This window comes from Dermacentor variabilis, chromosome 6 (genome assembly GCF_050947875.1).
Source record: "Dermacentor variabilis isolate Ectoservices chromosome 6, ASM5094787v1, whole genome shotgun sequence".
Classification (NCBI taxonomy): domain Eukaryota; kingdom Metazoa; phylum Arthropoda; class Arachnida; order Ixodida; family Ixodidae; genus Dermacentor; species Dermacentor variabilis.
This window is the reverse complement of record NC_134573.1, coordinates 145,025,958-145,045,783: the sequence shown is the minus strand read 5'-3', so window position 1 is coordinate 145,045,783 and position 19,826 is coordinate 145,025,958. Positions and strand designations below refer to the sequence as shown.

Genomic DNA, 19,826 nt, shown 5'->3' with positions numbered 1-19,826 from the left:
ATGAAAACATGATTAAGTCAAATCTGATATTTACTCACTCTCACTTGTATGTTACTGGTATTAGTTGGGGAAAGTCTTGGGAAGGCAGTAGCTTGGCAAAGTATAAAAATAATTTTTTTCTTGCATCTTAATTGCTAGTGTCATAAACTGTCAAGGGGTGTTATTAAAAGCATGGAAAAATTAGGAAATTCGAAATTACCAATGCTTCACAGACACCTTCGTAAAGCAAAAGACCACTGTGTCAAGACACTGAATGTTTCTCATTTTGGTACACTTAAAAAGCTGATTGTGACTGTTCTCAGTTACTTCGTGTGGTCGGTATAGCCCAAAGCTTCAATCTGTCATGACAAAGGGCACTGCTTGACATGACACTGACATGACTGCACATGACACTACTTTTCTTGACAGTTTACATTCAGCGATTCATAGGAAGGTCATTCCAAGAGGAAATATATTGCATGCCACTTGTTTGTGCAGTGACCTGCATTTGACCAGCACAGTAACATAAAAAATAAATTATCACACATTGCTGCTTTCTTTGCGCATACATTTTGCTGCTAGGTTGCATTTCTTCATCCATATTGTTTCACTTTGACACTTGACATCGTTAACTGCCATAATCACCCTGAAGAAATTAAAAAGCTTTGTCATATGAGCATAAGCTAGCTGCTGCATGTCTGTGGACTGGTTTTGCTGCCTGTAGAAAATTAAAGAGAACATGACAGATAAATTGTTTTTGCTTTGAATCCTTTGTAGCTTTGGCTAATGTCATGTGGAGGACAAAGTCGTTTTTCGTGATTCTTCCTCCACCATGTGGACTTCTGCAGAACTGATTTACAATCTGCTGGGATGGGAATCGTGCACCAACTGTGCCATTTCGATACCCAAGCCAATTGCTGCACCACAATGTGCCGAAATTGGAAAAATGGCTGAAATTGCGCCTTGCAGCACCATAGCAGCTTTGGCTTAGGCCGTCGTCAGCGAAAGATTGCCGGCGCAGTACAGGTCGTTGTGTCATTGGTCTTGGGGTGCATGTAAAAGTAACTTTTGTATTCTGGCAGCCGGTGGGCACGAAGAGGTGCACCCAATGAAGCACCATGAATAATACTAAAGGTATACAGCAACATTCTTTTATTTTGCCGCCTGAGCGGGCGAGCAAGGCCAGGCTTGGAGGTTGGGCTTATCCACTCCCTGTGCGTGCAGCGGAGTCACGTGGTTGAGCTGGCGCCGTTTACGTGGAAACACGCACGAGCGTTGACACCGAGAGTCAGACGCTACCGACCGCACCTTTTGTTTTCTTGAATTTCTTTTTTTCCCTCACACCGGCGCAATGACAGTTGCTCTTGATTGCGGTGATCGCAGATCTTGACATCGCGTGGATCACATTGTTGCACAGTGCGAGTGCCTTGATCAAAAAGTGCAAACTGAGGGGGCAAGTGGCGGAGGAAGCCACATGCAGTGAGAGAACTTGGAAAAGGAGAGGCAGTTACGGTGTTGCTCCTTTTAGCTTATTCAGGGGACTTACACCCAATCACTCAATATATATTCCAGGGGGCGTTTTCTCGAATAGTCACCTTCGGCGATACTGTCGCCGTCGCATGACGTAGTGCTCAACCAACCATCAGGACAGCATCTGATGGTCGAGGCAATGGTATCGCTGTAAGCGATCATCCCAGAATATCTCCCCAGTTGTCTAGGTGCGTCTAGTGAGTGCGAAAATGGAGGTCAGTCACATGTAGAACTTTGGTATGAGTTAGTTCGTGCTGTCATATTACCTAGAAATGTCTCACTTTGGTGTTCTTGGTGGGACTTTGGTGTTCACTAGCCTTAGCTTCTTCACAATACTTCCATTGGAAAACACCTCCAGTCACTTCAGCAAAACTTAATACAAAAACAGTATGAAAAATGCCTTTAGGCTGCTCTTCAACACTTCTTTAATGCTGCATAATGCAAGGTATTGTGACTGTTACCCCTCTTAAATATAATAATGCTCTGAATGAAAATTGTCATGCTGCAGATTGCTTCAACTATATGATATACTGTCAGCATTTTAATTGTTGGACTCCCTAGGGACCATGAAAACATTAGAAAAATTGGGCAGTTCGAAAAAATGAATGCATGCCTTTTACTGCCTCCAAGAGTTCAAATCGCCACAGGCACGTCCGAAATAGCTCCGAGGGCCTTCCGGTGTACTTACTAGGCGTGTCGGTGTTCGTACTGTGACAGCAGATGGCGAGTACACTAGTGTGCAATTAAGGAATACATATTGTGTCCCGTGGCAGTTGCTCCTTTCCGCTCTTTGTGTGCTTCACCACAGTACATTGCATATTCTATGCTTCACCGTGTAACACCACTATACAACTTTACTTCACTTTATTGAAGTCAGCATGGCGCCATTGCGCAAGCTCACACGTGTGTTTTCATGCAAACAGTGCCAGCACAACCATCAACCATATGGCTCCACTCCACCAACAGGAAGGCGCAGATAAGCCCCAGACCTCCTCGCCCGACCTCGCTCGCTGGCTCAGGCAGCAAGAAAAAAGAATGTCGCTGTGTACCTGTAGTTTCATTCATGGTGCTTAATGGGGTGTGGCTGTTCCTGCCCACTGGCTGCCTGTGGTGACTTGAGCGCCATGCTTTCTGCGCTTCAAAGCAATCAGCGAGAACTACAAAGGCGGAGTCAGCGCCGTTGCTGACAGCAGCGAATTCTTTCAGTGAAAAACATGGCGTCAAACAGCACGAAGGTTGGTAGCGAATGTCAAAGCAGCTAATCCTAGTGCCGTGATGGTGGCTGTGGCTTCCAGCAAATCGGTATGCAAGAGCGCTAGTTCGAGGTTGCAAAATAATGAAAATGGCGGCTGTGGTGGCTTTGATTAATGCGGTTTCGGACCTTCATTTACGGTGAGAAGTACAGAATATTGGACAGTGAAGGGATTTTGTGTCTGAAATTTCAGACCTTCCTATACATTGGCTATATGAGGTACGTGGCAGTGCCATGAAGGTGTCTGAATCATCGGGCATGTCTGAAAAATCGGACATCTCAAAAATCGGTCGTTGACCGTATGTCCTGCAGTCTGCTCCAAAATCAGAATTTATCTGCTCCAATCTGTTTCAGAATGAAATTATATCAGTTCCAAAAATTGTTACGACTTTGGGTATTCCCACCCTTGAATCTGAAAAAAACATTTGACTCGCCAAAAGGTGGTGTAACCAGTTCATGTGCATGCTGTTGTTCGCTTATTCTGGTATGGCGGTGCTTGTTTATTGCTTTGCCGCTTGCTTGCTTGCTTTGCCGCTTTCTCCCACTTTGTGGGTGCTGGCTGCTAGTCGCTGTGTTGCATAATTGGCCTGTCCTGGACATAGTGCAAGGCAAGGCAGCCCAGGACGGTGGGCAATTTACATAAGTGTAGAGGTGAGCTCCAGCACAAGCATAATGTCGTCATTTTGTGGCTTTCATTCCCTCATCGCCATTTCATCGCCTTCATTGCTTTATCTTCACTCTGTCGTCATTGTACCGTCTTCGTCAGTCCATTGCTGTGATTGCTTTGTCATTATACAGTCGTCATTGTACCGTCATCATGCTATTGTCATCATTCCAGCATAATTTCATCATCGTTATGCCATTATCATCACTGCCTTGTTGTCAAGGTCACACAAACTTTAATTATACATAGCGGGACATCTCGGCGCCTTTGCGCCATGCAGCTATCGCTTGACATAAACAATCATTGACACAACTGTTTCTCACACTGTTGAAGTGCAGCTTTCTTTGCCACTCCCTCGACTTTGCAAGTGCCGGCTGCTGTGTTACCCACGCGATGGGACAGTCCTGTAGATAGTGCGAACCATAGCAGCTTGAGGTGGCGGGTTATGCACGTGCAGACATGAGCTCAAACAGAATGAAAATGGGGCAAAGCATACACTAAGTGCTCGGGGGACAAGAGACTAGGAGGAAGCATCCAGCGAAGCCAGAACATCTTCGAGACAAGGTGAAGCAACGTTTGGTATGCAAGCACATATCAACTCATAAATAAGTAGCAGGGTATCTTCGTGTGGGAGTGGTGAGCACTGAAGAGCACGGCGGATGTTTTGTCCACGAGCGCTAGGTGGAGCAGTGTTGGTGGCTGGCAATACGAGCACACTCTTACTTGTAAACGTAAAGCTGGGCGAGGTCAAGAGGCAGTGATCAGACAGCAGCGAAACTGCACCAGATCATTTACGGCGCAAACTAGTACTTTCGGAAACGCTTCCTGCAGAATTAGTTGAATTCAGTTCTGTGTGTGGTGCGTGCGTGACTCTGGTTTCTCTTGTACATGTCAATGGTGTTGTAGTGCCACCAGATTACGTTGAGCGAGATCTTTCGCTGTCTAACTGTGTTCAATTTAGTTGTGTGTTTTGCTAAACAACCACAATGTTCCTCGCAAATGCCAATGAAACCTTCCCTGAAACCAGCTCTTACGGTATGTGGGATACGCGTAATATTTTTCTGAATAAAGCACAGGCAGTGACATCGAGTGTGAGTATAACACTTGATGTCATTGCTAATAAATAAGACATTGTAGTAAAACAAAATTTGAGCATGAACAAAGGAATGGTAATCACGCTTCTTTTTTTTTTTTAGTTGTTAAGATAAAGATGCATGTCACTGTAGTTAGCACAGTGTCCTGCTGATATATCTGATAATGATGAGTACCTGATCACTTTACTTTGTGTCCTTGGCCTCAATGCCAGTACCACTAGCATTATCATGAGGGCAGCGCTAACCTTCCTATAAGACCCTGCACTGGGCGCATGGCATTAGAGATGCCACAATATTGTAGACTTTTATATATGCACTTTTTTTATCACTTCATTATTATCACACATTATCATCACTCCTTCCCATCTCCCTTTCTTAGTGCAGAGTAGCTGGCCAGACCAAGCAACCTCACTACATTCTTGTAGATAAATACCACTTTGTGTTTCCTTCTCTCTCCTAGTGTCCTGCATTTCCTTCCTGTTGCCATTAACTTTGTTCCTGTGCTTGATGGTCTGTGTATGTCTAAAAAAAAAACTGCGTTTCCCTTCACACAGCTACCTGCTTCCCGACCGGACCAAAGGGAGCAAGCAGAAGACGCCCGTGGTGAAGAAGTGCTGCAACCCCAAGTGGAACCACACGTTTGTCTACCCAGATGTGTCCCTGGATGAACTGAAGGACCGCTGCCTTGAGCTGACCATCTGGGACTATGACAAGATCACGAGCAACGACTTCCTGGGCGGCGTGCGGCTTGGCCTTGGCACAGGTGCATTGTTCTTGCTTCCCTCTTATGGGTGCTTTCATGTACAAGTAACAGTACGTCGCCATTGTCTCTTGTGCATAATTCTCATGAAATGTTAAAAGATTGTTCATCTGTAGTGTTTTTGTAAATAAGTGTAAGCACAGAATGCTTGATTGTTTCTTGTTTGTTTGGTCACCGTCAACATACATATGCTGCATTGCACGTCTAAGTCAAAATAAAATTGAAAGTCTCAAAACTGCGCAATGGGTTAGAAGGAATGCCGTAGTGGAGGGCTCCACATTAGTTTTTTGTACCGTGGCGTCTAGAACACAAAAGACAGGATAGGACACAGGCAGGAGTGCAATTCTGCACCCCCCCCCCCCCAAAACTCATTAGAATTCGCAGGCAAGTAAACCAGGCCAGCTAAAAGATTGCTAATAAACTGTACGTGATAGGAAATGTGCGCAAATTTGTTGAATGCAAAAAAGTTGTGTATAGGATCCCATCGACATGCGGTCGAGGATACGTTGGCCAAACAAAACGATGTGTCAACACTAGACTCAGAGAGCATTGTATTAACATGCGATGCACTTCAACAGATGTTAGCTTATGCCATTGTTTGATAAAACTACCATAATTACACATGTAAGCAATTGAATGGAGTGAGTGATTGTCGAGGCCTTCCATATCTGAACGAAACGTGAAGGTCAATGCGTGAGCAATCTGCCAATTACACTAACCTGAAGTGAGATTGACCTATTGCGTGGCACAGAAAAAGAAAGCAATGGATATGCACAAGCGTGATGTTCAGGTGTAAGGGTATTCAATCATATGCCTATGTCATATAAATGTAACGCTAACCTATCCAAAATAAAACAGTTGTTAGTTTGTGCTCCTGCCTCTGTCCTGTTCTATGTTCAGAACAGTGTGGTATGAAAATTAAGTACGTACAACGAACTAGCCCCAGCCACAGAAATTCTAGTTCTGGATTCATTTCGATCACCTGGGATTCTTTAATGTCCACCTAAATATAACCACAGGTGCTTTTGCATTACGCCCTCATTGCAATGCGGCGACCATGGCCAGCAATCGATCTCGCAAGCATTTCCTCAGAAGCAGAACACCAGAACCACTGAGCCACCAATGGCTGGTATACAGTCACCGACCGATAATTCAGGCTTGATGGGGACCGCCTAAAAGTCTGAGTAATCGGGAGTCTCAAATATTGGATTTGCCACAAAACAAGTGACTTTATTCCATGAGTGAGAGAAAAAAAATGTGCAGAAACTGGTCTACCAATGATTCTGGCTTCGGCGCAATTGCCGTGATGTCTGTGTGGATAAACGAAATTTACGGAGTCACGGGGTGGTGACCTCAGCAAAGAATATAACCTCTGACAAGCACGTCGGTATGACTTATTGCCACCAACTCTATTGCAATAAGCATCTTTAGCTATTGCTCAGCCACATATGTGGCGTAGTGCGTAGCGCCATTGTAAGCCGTACTGCACATATTTGTATGCAGTAACCCAAATGTGCCGGCACTTCCTGCCCAGCCCCTTTGAACGGTACTGTTTCAACTGCAAATCACTCGCAGAAACGAAAAAAGCCTGCCTTCGCTGCATTGGCTTAAAGCTGCATGCACGCTGCAAGCTCAGGAGCAGCGTGGGCATGAAGAAAGCTGACTGCACAGACGCTGCAGTCCACGCTGGCAAACGCATGCGTACAAAACAGCAAGCATACCGGTACAATGAGGGTGAGCACTTGTAGGTGATGCGATGCACACAAATCACGCAGGACAATCAGCAGCATGTGGTGGCTGGTACCATGCTACAATCAAGCGGTACCAGTTTCGCACAGTAGCAGATTGTCGCACAAATGCATGCACAAAAGTCGGGGAAAGCCATGTGGATTGTCCACTCCAACACTGTTCCCTGCCTATGTCTCGAAATGCTGCTTGCCTTCGCATTATAGCATGGTCATGTGAGAGAGATAGAATGTTTTCCTACTGTGGAAAAGAAAAAAGACAAAAATTTGCAGTTTTGTCCAAGGGACAAAGCATTGACAGCAGTAGCAAAGTTTAGAGTTGGACTGGAACTCCTCAGGCACTGTTGGTAACTATGTGCATGTGCAGTACGTAGGCACACACCAGGAGTTCGAACAGCAGTCTGGCAGCTAACAGGCGTCTGAGAATGTTAGTGTCATGAGCACTGCCAATGGCATTGTAGGCGCTGCACATCAAAGCTGCACGAAATGAGATCGGTACAAGTGAAATTACATCACTTTCAGATTATGAGCCCTAATACTGTTTCGCAATTTTGATGCGAAAGCATCAAATGACCCATTGAGCAAAGAAGCTTGCGTCTGCAGCAGCGAAAGGGCGCCTAAATTCCAATTGGCTGCGACTCCACGTCTCAGAACACGCCTCTATGGAGCAGAGCAGGCAAATTAGAACACCTGCTGCAGCAATAGCACCCCTGGTGTTGCGTAAGGGGAGAGGGAGTCACCATGACGCCACGGCATCAGCGTGCCTCGACGAAGCAGATACGGCTACACAATGCCGCGAGGCGAGATGGGCTGTCGTCGGCAAGACGCGCGCGCATGTGCGGATGCCACCATCTCGCTTTCGGAAGCCAGCGTGCAGTCCGTATCTCTTGCTTTCATTCCCACTGGGCTTAGCTGCTGCGCGTGCCTCCCGACCTCGATGGCCACTGCTGCTTCTTTGATCTCGCGTCGCACGCGATGTTGGTGGCATGCGGCGTCCTTGATTTTTCAGCAACGTCGTCCAAATGATTCCAGTCTACAGCTAACATGCTAACGTAGAAACCGTATTAAGAAAAATAACCCACACCAATTGAATCGCAAAACTATATAACATACCTCGCAGCATAACTCGAAGACATTACTCGCAGCGCAAAGCTCGAAGGGCAGCTCAGTCGCGTTTAGTTGGACAATGATGCTAGCAACATGGCCGACGCCCATGCTGCAACGATGCTGGGGAATTACGCAATTTAAAATATTGCTATTTTTGCTCAACTCGAGCAGGCAGAGTCCAAATTGTAGAATGACACGTTGTAAGGTGTAAAAAATTTTGGTGTTCTTACACATTAAATCTATGGGGCCAGTGGCGGTGCTACGAAGCAGTACGAATTGTTGGTTGGCGACTGTGTTTGCTTTCCTGTACATGATGACTAATACTGTGCCAGTTCATAGCAAAATGTTAGGGCTACACCTTTAAGTATGGGAAAAGCAGTGAGCACGAACTTATTCAGCTTGCAGGACAGATGTTATGCACATCAGTTGCAGCAACTTGCCGTGTCTAGGGGCATCATCTTCGCCATCATAATGGTGTTGCAGGAGCGAAGAAGACAATAACTGGCCCGACAAGCATCCCAATTGCCATCATTATTTTATTCTTACTGGCATAAATGCATGCAGAGGCAGCCAGTAGGGGGACAAAAGATGCTCCCCGAGAGGTTGTGAGATACAGTGAAATCTCGCTAATTCGAAATCTCTTAAATTTAATTTACGGGTATTTCAAACGGATCTGTTGGTTCCAGCAAAGTCCTTCATATATAAGTAGAGAAAAACTCCCGCAAATCTGAACTATGAAAAACGCAACTGGTCATTTTGAACGAAATTTATAATCCTCATGGACCACTTTTTGGACAAACCCAAGCCGACGACAAAGGTTCGATGCGTTGTTCCCGTAATATCAGATGCTGTGAAAATGACTGCGCTGTGGGAAGCTGAGAGGGAACCGGAGCAGCACACACACACCCTCTTTTCCCATCGACATTAAAAGGAGCAGGAACGAAACCTTAGCAGCCACTTGATCCAGGCAAGCTCTCCTGCACCCCTTCCTCTCTCTAGTATGCTTGATCACACTACCACGCACTTGATCACGTCAGCTCCAACGTTAGGTACACGGGAAGACAGAGCAGATCAAGTCACCATTCTTCTTAGCTCACCCTCGCTCGTTTTCCCTCGCACCCTCAGCAAACGCCGCTAGAGGTGCGATCTTATCGCACTTGGAGTTCTTACAGAGCCTAGGCTCCTTCAGGCACATGTCCTCGCGCACTGGTGGAGGAAAGATGACTTTCAGTGCGAGCCCAGCGATTTTTTTGGTTTTGTGCACTGTAGCGCGCAATTGATTGGGCGATATATTCAAAGAGGCTCTCCTTAGTTCAAACTCCGCCGGACTACATTGTGTATTGTTGGAATCCCACCGCTGGCACGAGTTGTTGGGAACTCAGCGCTGACGCCCGTTGTTGCACCTGGGTCGCAAGCCCCAAGGGTAGCGTTGGCCTGGCGGCCTGGGGCACAACTGGAAGCATCCGAAGGTCCCGGCAAAGCATGAGTCGACTGGTAACAACAAAACAACTTGTTTATTCTAACATCGCAAAGAGTTGGCGGTCAGGTCGACCGAAGTAGAGAGACGGGAGAGCACGTTACTCAACAGAAGAAATCGGAGCCCCTCTTGGCGTCCGGGGGCAGCTGCTTTTATACTCTCGCAGTTGAGGGCAAGAAGGAACCCCTCTATAGACGAGCACGTGACTGTGCCGCTCGGGCACAATGGGATGAGAAGGTGGAGCAGCCGTCGTGCCGGCGCCGTTCGGGCACAATGGGAAGAGAAGGTGGCGCATACGTCGTGTCGGCGCCGGTCAGACCCCCTCGCTTCACAGTTGGGGGAGCTCCTCTCCCCGGCTGCCGCGCTTCGACAAGCGTGGGCACCAACATGCACATACACACACACACGCACATGAAGACACGTGGCATTAGAACAGGACTGGGCGCGCTTGGCAGGGAGGCGTAGCGGCGGCGCCGAACGGGCCAAAATGTCTGCCGCTTTGAACGAAGCCCCGGCGTCCGTTGCATCCGCGCCGGCTGTACCGCGCGTCGTAGGCGAAACGTAACAGTATGAATACATGTGCAGAAGCTCTGTCCTCTAGCATTTCTTTCGTAGCCAAGAAAAGTTGTCCTCAAGTATGAGTATCAAACCGTAACATTGGTCGCTGACACCTGGAGAAGTAGTGTTGGTTAGGCCTAACAGCCAAGGCAGTGTGGTTGTAATGAGAATTCGCCACTGGCCGATGGCGTGACGGAAGACAAACCATCGCGAGATGTTTGCTGCTGATCGAGGAGCTCATCATTCATCTGGCCACACATCATGCACATGGGCTAGCGTGAGGGTTGTAGAAGTAGCATTCAGGTACAAAGGCGACCTGCCAACAAGTACACTGAATGTGCTTACGAAGCTTGTCTGCGTGCCTGCTGGGTGAAATGGGTTAAGTTCGCATGTAGGCAGAAAGCAGTGAGCTGATTTTAATCAACACAGCCTAAACTGCCATAATAATGGAGTCAAGGTAGCATGCAGCATCTGTACTTCAAAACAGTATGTGGCAAGCATAGGGCCATGCATAGGGTGAAGTATGCTTATGGTTTGTATACTCAGAGAACATTGTACCAAAATGTATACTCTGCTGCATTCTGGTCTGTAGCTTCATAACCTTCACAATTAGCTTTGTTCACATATCGCTAGGAAATTTTGAATTCTGTTTCTGTTCCCTATAATTTAACTTTGTTTTCTTATGAATATGCCGCCTAATCTGAACATACTAAGTGAAAAGATAATTCCTTTATCTATGTTTTGTTACTCTGCTATTTAGTCTGAAAAAACTTTTGCTAGGGCAAGCACAAGCATGTATGTGCTGAGACTACCCAACAGGCAAGCTTCTCCCCATGAGCCTGAAAGATAGGAGCAGCATACATTTTTCTTGTTATGTGTGGCTTTCAAATGTTGCCTGGCCAATCATATGTGTTCATCTAAGTTCTTAGTGGTCCTTGAAACTTTTGAATGCACAAGGCCTTGAAAACCCTTAAAATTTCATGGAGTGCTTTAAATCCTTGAAATTAAATTGTCTCAATGGATTTTATTTGAACACATGGCCACAAACAAGGTGCACTGCAAAACTCAAGCTTACCCACTCTGTTTAGCAGCTTAGAAGGGGCCGTATTCTGTAGCGGTTCGCTTTGGAACCGGTTCTGTCTGGCTGTTGCCATTGGTCGGCACTTCGTTGTCGTCATCCCTGGTGAGCGGGACGACAAATTTTGTTGACGCCACACAGGTTGTCAATCATCTGGAAAGGAACCGGTTCCCTGCTACGAGAGGAACCACGGAGAAGTGGTTCGCTCGAGGGTCGCGCGCGGTGGCGAGCATGATGTCGAGGGTTGCTAGGGCAACCATGGCCGCCGGCTAGTCTCGTGCCAGCTGATGAGCCGGCACCTAGATGAGACGAGACAGAGACGGCAATCGCGGCTGCTTTGGTTGTGCTGCTGGCGAGCGCCGAAAGACAACGACGCGACGTGTTCGGCATGGCCGAAGAAGAGTTTCGAAGGCATTTTAGGCTCTCCAAAGACATAGTACGACGTCTTTGCGATGAGCTGGAAGAACATCTCGGACCTCAAAGATTTCGTGGTGTCGACACTACGATGAAAGTGCTGTGTGCGCTGCGGTTTTTTGCCACCGGGAGCTTTCAAAATGAAGAAGCGATTGCACTGTCGCAGCCTTCGGTCAGCCGGATCATTACAGCCGTCGCCAAGGCCATTACGGTTGTGGGCAAAGAAAAAGGATGGGTTAGATTCCCATCCACGGCGCAACAGAAAGCCGCCGTCAGCTGCTGGCCAAACACACACGACGCCTTTGCTAGGTAGGGGTGCTCCTCGACAAATTAAACGAGTATTTCGCGCTGCTTCGCTGAAACATGAGGACCCAGCCGTCTGTCCTTGTGCGACATCGTTTCGGTTACGGCGCGTGAACAAGTCCAAAACGTAAACAAAGCGAGGCAAGTTGTTTGCATAACGTATGGCACACCACCTAGCGACTAAGTAAGAAAACAACACAAATAAAATTACAACTCCCAGTAGTCATCTGCGCCGCAAGCTCACATTTATTACTGAAAATTATATTTGCAAGTGTTCTATACAAACCAATGTTTTTTTATCAAACCAGCAACATCCTTCAATTGCTATACCGTCCCCCAAGTACAAACGAAAATGATGACGTGATCTTCCAGCAGACCACCGCTCGTTGATTGGGTCCCCTCACGCTGCCCCGTTCCACTCTTTCTCCGAGTGATGTAATCCAGACGTAACAGCCAGCCCAAACCGGTTCCAAAGCGAACCGCTACAGAATACGGCCCCAGGGCTTCAGTTTTGGAATTTCTTGTGTACCTTTTCATTTGTGTCCTTAATAAAGGGGGCTGTATAGTTGATGATAGTGTTGTGCTTTTGAGTTTTCAAGCATAAATTGTTAGTAGTCCTTGAAGATAGCTTTTGTTAGGGCCTTGGAAGACCTTAAAAACCGTTGAAAAATGTTTCCACCAAAATTGCTGCAAGCCCTTGTTTACCTCAACTTTGTTTTCTGCAATGTGCCAACACGACTTCTAAATGTATCTCTCACAGGAAAGCTGTACGGACGTGACGTGGACTGGATGGATTCACATGGCGAAGAGGTGATCTTGTGGCGTTCCATGTTGGAGAGGCCAAACCTCTGGATCGACGGATCACTGCTGCTGAGGCCAACGATGCAATCTAAGCGCTGAAGCCTCGGAACGAATCGAGTTGAAAAAGAAAGGGACTTCACTCTTCATCCATTCCCGACAACACGCATCTCTCCCATACCACTAGTTTTCAGACAACAGCCTACTGCCAGAACTGTGAGTGAAGCACAACAGAGACAGTGCGTTTTCCAGCAAGAGTACTCGGCGCAGTGTTCTCCTGTCTGTCGAGAAGCCACCGCCACCAGACGGTGACTGGTTCAGTGCGAGACGGTCACAGTCAACGGTTCTTCGAATCTGCGACGACCTCGAAAAAGCCAAAGCTGCCGCCAGTGTACATAGAGGCGAGAACTCTCTGCTCAAAAATGCAACACCTTTGTACATCTAGATGCAAGTGCTCCATACAATGTGCACGCACACACACACACACACACAATGCGCGCGACTCTCTCTGTCTCGATTGACATATCAGATGCGACTGCATTTAAGTTGCTGTTAACAGATACATTTTATATTACATATATAGATATATATATATATATAACTGTTTGGAAAGGCTCCATTTACGCTATGTTGAAGAGTCTGTAAATAGCCACTGTCAAGCTTGTTGGTTTAACGCTTGCTCTATACTATAGTTGTTTGCTGTTTCATACCGTTTTTGACCGAGTCATGTGTCATGTTGTGACTTGCCGCTGAATGCCATCATATTGTTGTGGGCTGCTATTAAAGTGTCCTCCTTCTTTTTTTCTTTCTTCCCATTTCTCCCGTTATGCTTGCTTATTTTGTGAATCTCTGTTGTTCATAAATAAGCTTCAAACACATTTGCACTCCGCTGGTCCATTTGAAGGCTCTCTATGAAAGGCTGGTGTAAATGGGTGTTGTTTCGATATTTATTTTTATAAACATGTCACATATATATATATATATACACACAAATATATATATATATATGCTATAGTTTAAAGGAAAGACAATAACAGCTCTTTTCTTCACGCATGCCTTCGAAACAACTCACTCGCTACATTCCTCCAGCATTAACGGAGTCACCGGATTTGCTGCTTCATCTGTTGTGAGACAATTTCCTCCTGTGACCGTGTGTCTTGGCAATGATGAGCACTATTTCTTTTTGTAATTTTATTTTTAGAAAGTGTACATAACAGCATGTGATGGATAGGCCTGTGTCATGTTTACAGACACATTACACAGACTGCCTGCGTGTTGCAGGCATTGGTGGCTGAGCCACCAGTCATATCTCAGTCTGCGTACGCTCAGCAGCACCTGCTAGCATGTGTATTTGGAAATGTGACACGGATCTATAAAAGAAAGACTTTTGACTGTATTTTGGGGGAACTAGGGGTAACAGTGTGTTGTTGCTCACAAGTATCTGCTGATGCACAAAACGAACACAGTCTACGCTGTGCGTGTGTGTGACTCGAGCTTGTGTTGTATCATTTTTTGGAAACACCCAAAGTGTGTCTGTCACGTGCACTCTGCCTACAGTTCTGCTTTTTTTTTTTTCCCTCTCTCTCTACTTTTGAGATGATCTTATTTTAATAAAAATTACCATGCAAAAGTTTCAGGAGCGTGATTGGTGCTGTTGCAGCTCGGCGATTACCTGCAGCAGTGGTGACAAGATACATCATCCGCTTGAGATGGCATGTGGATAGAATATACCTGTAAGCCCATCCTGACCAGCTGAATTAACTCTTTTACTGTTAGAGAGTTCTAGCATCTCAATAAGCATGCAAAGCTTCATGGAATATCGGGTTACCAAATACATGAAAAAGTAGCAACAGTGTTGGCAGGGACATCTTGTGACGCTTTGTCCAACTACAATGAAGTATAGCAAAAGCTTGAGAATTCGAACTGCAATGTTGGTCCTGGCAAAATCTCGTGTATTTGAATAGAGAAATCACAAGTTAGAACTTCGAAAATTGCGCAACGGTTATTTCAAACAAGATTTCTCCTTCCCCTGGACCACCTTTCAGACAAACCGGAGCCAAAGGCGAAGGTTGGTTGCATCGCTAAATGTTGTGTGCTGTAAAAATGACGAGGAAAGACGTGAACGGGGGAGTGGAGTTAGAGCCAAAGCAAGCAGAGTGGCACAAGCCCTCCTTTCCCATCCGGTTTAGAAGGAGCAGGAAGGAGCCCCCAACATGCACTTGGTCACGTTACCACACTCCTCACATACGCTCCGCCGCCCTAGCACCCTTAATCACATTACCACTCGATCACATCATCTCCAACATTCAGCACGCGGGAAAACGATGCACTTCAAGCCACCATCTTTTTAGGCTCGCCCTCGTACATTTTCACTCACACACACAGCAAACGGCGCACAAGGCGCAATCTTGTCACACTTGTACTTTACAGGAAACATGGGCATCTTCCAGCTCATGTCCTCACACACTGATGGAGGAAGGATAAGACTTTCAATGTGAGTGCAATGACGGTTTCGGCTTTGTGCGCTGTACTACACAATTGATTGGGCGCTCTATTTAAAGAGGACTCGCCTTAGTTCAAGCTCTGTTTTATTTGAATAGATTTCTGGTCCTCTTGGAGCTCGAATTAGTCAGATTCTTTTGTATTTGTGTTACGTGGGTGTCTTTGGAGAATGTTTCTTTTGTTTTAAACTTGCATGTTAAGAACTTTGTTTTTGCCGACACTACACAGCCCCAACTAAGCAGAATATGTTTGGTTACTGCAATAGCAGTGCTTTATCCTCTGGTTAAACTGTGCATCACCAGGTGGCACCACCAACTAACCTAATATCGGGTAACCCGCTATACTGCAAAATGCAGTACATTTACAGACAAGCCTAGACTCCTTATTGTCACTGAGGCTGGCCAGTCTCAATAATCTGTGGCAGCACTTTTGTACAGGGTGGTCTAAGAGAAACAAACCCAGAGCAAGTGAACATGTGAACTGTGAGGCAACATTAATACGCAAAACGTTGTTTGGTGTCAGTTGCTCTATAAAGTGCTGGACGATGTCGGCAGTGTGATGCTTGTCTTTCATCTACTTGTATAATATCACCTTGCAGTTAACTTCTTTACTTGCTTGGGGTTCAATTCATCTTGGGCCACCTAGTCGAAGTAATCGAATGGTTTAGAAAACATCCTGTCCAACTTTCATGTTCAGTGACACCACACATCGTGGATGAGCAGGCACACGTGGAATAATTTGGCAGCTCATTGTCCCTCGTCATCTGATACATTTTGTAGCTTTCTATCGGTTTATTAATGTGAAGGATTGTTAGTATACATTAGGCACTTTGAGTTTATCCTGCCTCTTACGCTGATCCAGTGACCTAAGTTGTACATTAGCTTGGGCCACTAAGTATGTGTTCACAGTTGTTATGCCGCATTGGTCGTTTCTTTAGCTGGATATACATTATTAGGATATGCGTGATATATCTGGGCTACTAGGTATATGTGCTCGTGGTCGTGATGCCGTTGTGGTCATTTCTTCAACTGGACATGTGCAGGGATAAGCATGTCATGACAATGACATTATTGAGATGACACTAATGTCACTTGATGTTTTGCAGAACCCCAAATGATACTGGATAGCCAGCTACCTGCTAAATGCCTCACATAACATCAATTCCCAGGATGCATGAGATATGGATAATTTTTCAGATGCAGTTGAATATGTTGCCAACTTTTGTGTCACCGGCTTCTCCACAAACACTAAGTTGTTTATTGAGCGAAACATAGCAACATGATGCGATACAAAAAAAAAAGTAAAACAGCCGTACACCATAGTACTCTTCACAAAAGTGCATAAACAGCCAAATAATAAAAGGCAGCAACAATACGGGGTCAAGTGCAGCGCTGCGGCATCCATTCACCAAGCGCTGGAGGCGATTTTATTACCAGTAGTGCCTTGTGCGGTGCAATTCAAACTGTTCAATTCTTCGATTAATGATTTAGTCGACCTTGATTGGTTGATGTGGCATGAGCATAAACAGGAAAGCATGTATTGTCATACTGCTGCATGGCATTTCCCCAAGGCACTGTACATGACAGTCGCCAACCTTGTTTGACTAAGATTCTTGGCACAGCACACGGTTGGTTCCATTAGCCCTCTGAGCGTAAAGCTGCCTGCTTGTTAAATAGTGAAGGTTCATCTTGGTTTCTTTAGATTACCAGTTAATTTTCATTCATTTAGTTGTGCGCTATGAGTGCTGTGTACACGTATTTTGTCCACTTTTGTAGGTAAGTGCAACGAAACCACAAAATATATTATAGTGTCTGAGGTTGACAGTGACGCAAAACCCCTAATGCTCTGTGTTGCAGCTATACTTATTTGCTTTAAGTTTACTTATCTTTAACCCTTTACCTGCCGAGTTATTTTTGAAGAAAAAAAAAACTTTTCCAAAGCGCCAATTTATTCTAAGTGCTTGGAATCAGCACATTGTATAAATGAACGAAACATACACTCAGTATAATATACTTACTTTCAGAACACCCATAAAAATTTGTTTAATTCTAGAAAAGGTTGTCTTCACTACACTGCGTCATGGATATGTTAAACATGAACGCTTGAGTGCAGTGGGGTCGTGCGGGGACACAAGGGGCCTGGGAGGTCCTAAATGGTCTCTCAAAATAAGGTTCTCCTCCTCCTCCTTGAAGCTGGCTTTTTCAGCACCATTAAAGTAAACAAAAACTTGACATCCGAGACACGACTTCTGTGGCATGTGAGAGTTGTGACAAAACCAAAATGCCGCGTAATAGAAGCACATATAGTCATGTACAGGAAGGCCCTAGCATCAAACCCAATATCACAAGGAGTGCCATTCCACAGCCTTCACAGCACGTATGCGTTTCCTTCTGTTTATACATTTCTTTGCCCATAATATCACTATCGCTCTCGTGTCCAAGTTTAGTGCTCTTCAGAGTTTGCAGAATTCCCACCGATTGCCTTTTTTTTTTTTCAGCAGTTTCTTTGCGCACAGCTCCCGACACATGTTCCATCCAACGACGCCATTTTTCTTGTTAACAACTGTAATGGCAAATTCGGGTAGTCGATTCAGTCCACGTCGGATCCGCATCGGTGCACCACATCCGAGTCAGAGAAAGCACATGCCTTCAGAACGGCAGGTCACTTTGACACGTTCGAGCCCCCTCGGTCGTCCCTTATAGTGCTCGCGCGCGCGCGCGACACACACACACAAAGCAGACGTATGAAGCTAACTTTACCAACGTTTCGGCAGGTGGTCCAGCCGAAACGTCAGCAAAATCTTGTCCCAGGTAACTTTAGCCAGAGTTTAAAGATATGCGAATGCCACGTAGCTGGACAGAACCAAGGTAATGTAGTTTGCCGTCGCTTGGAGAAACTCAAATTATTTTTTTCCTTCCGGCTAATTAGATAATCAGTCTTATTAATTAATCAACTTCTCAAATGTTATAGTTAGATGAAAAGTGACAATGAGAAAATTGTAGAGTGACATCAAAAACTCCCGATACAGCTTTCTGTTGCTCAACACGTGCCACATAGGTGTTTTTTTCTAGCGTGAAAGAAGTTCGCAAATGCAAGCAAAATTGCCGCTCATCTAGCTGCTCAAGATTTTCGCTATCGATCATGTTTAATACACTGGATGCATAGTGATGAATATAGTATCGCAACTGCATATCGAGTTGGTAACGGAATTACACAGCTCCCGTCGTACCCTCAAAGCCAGCTCCACATTCAATTTGCTAAGAGGCAAAAGGGAAAAAAAAATGCCGCTAACAAACCTTAAGAAACTTGCAACCTGAAACAGGCTCCGCCAATAAGTGCAGCAATCTTCGGCAAAGTAGGAACTCTTCACTCGTACAATAAGATCACTTACCGAGCCGTAATAAACCGGTGTTGTTCCTGCCGTTCTTGCAAACAGGATTTGAAGTATTCCACTCGAAAAATCGTATCACTCTAAGCAAGCGAACAGCACGAACGAACCGCCACCGACAGTTCTGAATTCGACAAGAAAGAGCGCGAAGCGGCACTGTTTGTATATGGCGCTCCTGCGCTACCGGCGCTGCACTTGAATAAGGCTGTCTAATCTTTTCTTGTGCTTACATATTTTCACTTTAAAACAACTTTAATGCAAATCTATGTTTTTTGAACAGCATGCATTTTACTTTTTTTTTACTCACGCTTTATGTCCATTTTAGATTGCGCGCTCTCCTTGCGGGCTGCACGCTTGGCTGCATGCATAGAGTTTCTTACAAAAAATTTTGTAGGAAACTAGATGGCTGCATGCGCTCAAAATATGGCGCCAGATTTGAACCGGCTAACCTGCGCGCTTCAACGGGCGGACGGAAAAAACTTCAATAGGAAAAGGACCTGCGAGGTTGCCAACCCGGGCTCAGGCCACCCGGGCATTATGTGCGGTGAGGCATAGCCTTTCCACCGCTGCCCGGACCCGCTGGATAGCCCATAGTTGGTCGTGTAGTTCCGAGCTAGTCAGAGCGCTTAGCCATCGCTCCTCGAGAAGGTCCAGCTCTATGTTGTCCTCTACATTATATTGATCTGATCTGTGTGTGCTTCCATGAGAAGTGTGCCATGTCTGCGTGTTCGTGCTTGCAGAGCTTGCAGCTCGCGTCTGGGTATTGTGCTGAATTTACTCTGTTTAAATGTACGGGGTTTCGGAACGTTCTGGTTTGCAACCTTCTCCAATCTGTTTCTTGAGACCTGTCGAGTTGCTTGCGGGGTTGTGGGTATGTTTCTCTTTGTTTCGTATAGTGTGTCAGTATGTCATGGTACGTGACCAGTCTGTCCCTGCTGTCTCGTATCGCTACTTCGTTGTCGTCGCCTCCCCGCAGTCCTTCCCCTGGGGTTGCGGGATGTTGGGCCGTCAATGTCCGAGCCGCGGTGGGTTAGTTCTCACGCGGCTCGGTGGGCCTTCTCGTTGAGGTTGGGAGGGACATTCGTGGTTACTTCTCCCATATGTGCCGGCATCCATTTGAGGTATTTGGGTGTGATTTTGCCGTTCTTGAAGTCTTCTGCTCTGCGGTTCAGGATTT

General features: G+C 45.9%; 1 protein-coding gene across 6 annotated transcripts in view; it reads left to right on the top strand.

The window, feature by feature from the left end:
- LOC142585399 (uncharacterized) overlaps positions 1 to 14,392 on the top strand; it is a 532,153-nt gene extending 517,761 nt beyond the window's left edge. For all 6 annotated transcript variants that reach the window (XM_075696134.1, XM_075696131.1, XM_075696132.1 and 3 more), the window contains 2 exons: positions 5,074 to 5,282; positions 12,722 to 14,392. In XM_075696134.1, coding sequence (XP_075552249.1) covers positions 5,074 to 5,282; positions 12,722 to 12,861 — 349 coding nt within the window. In that variant the 3' untranslated portion in view covers positions 12,862 to 14,392. The remainder of the gene's footprint in view (positions 1 to 5,073; positions 5,283 to 12,721) is intronic.
- The last annotated feature ends 5,434 nt before the right edge of the window (positions 14,393 to 19,826 follow it).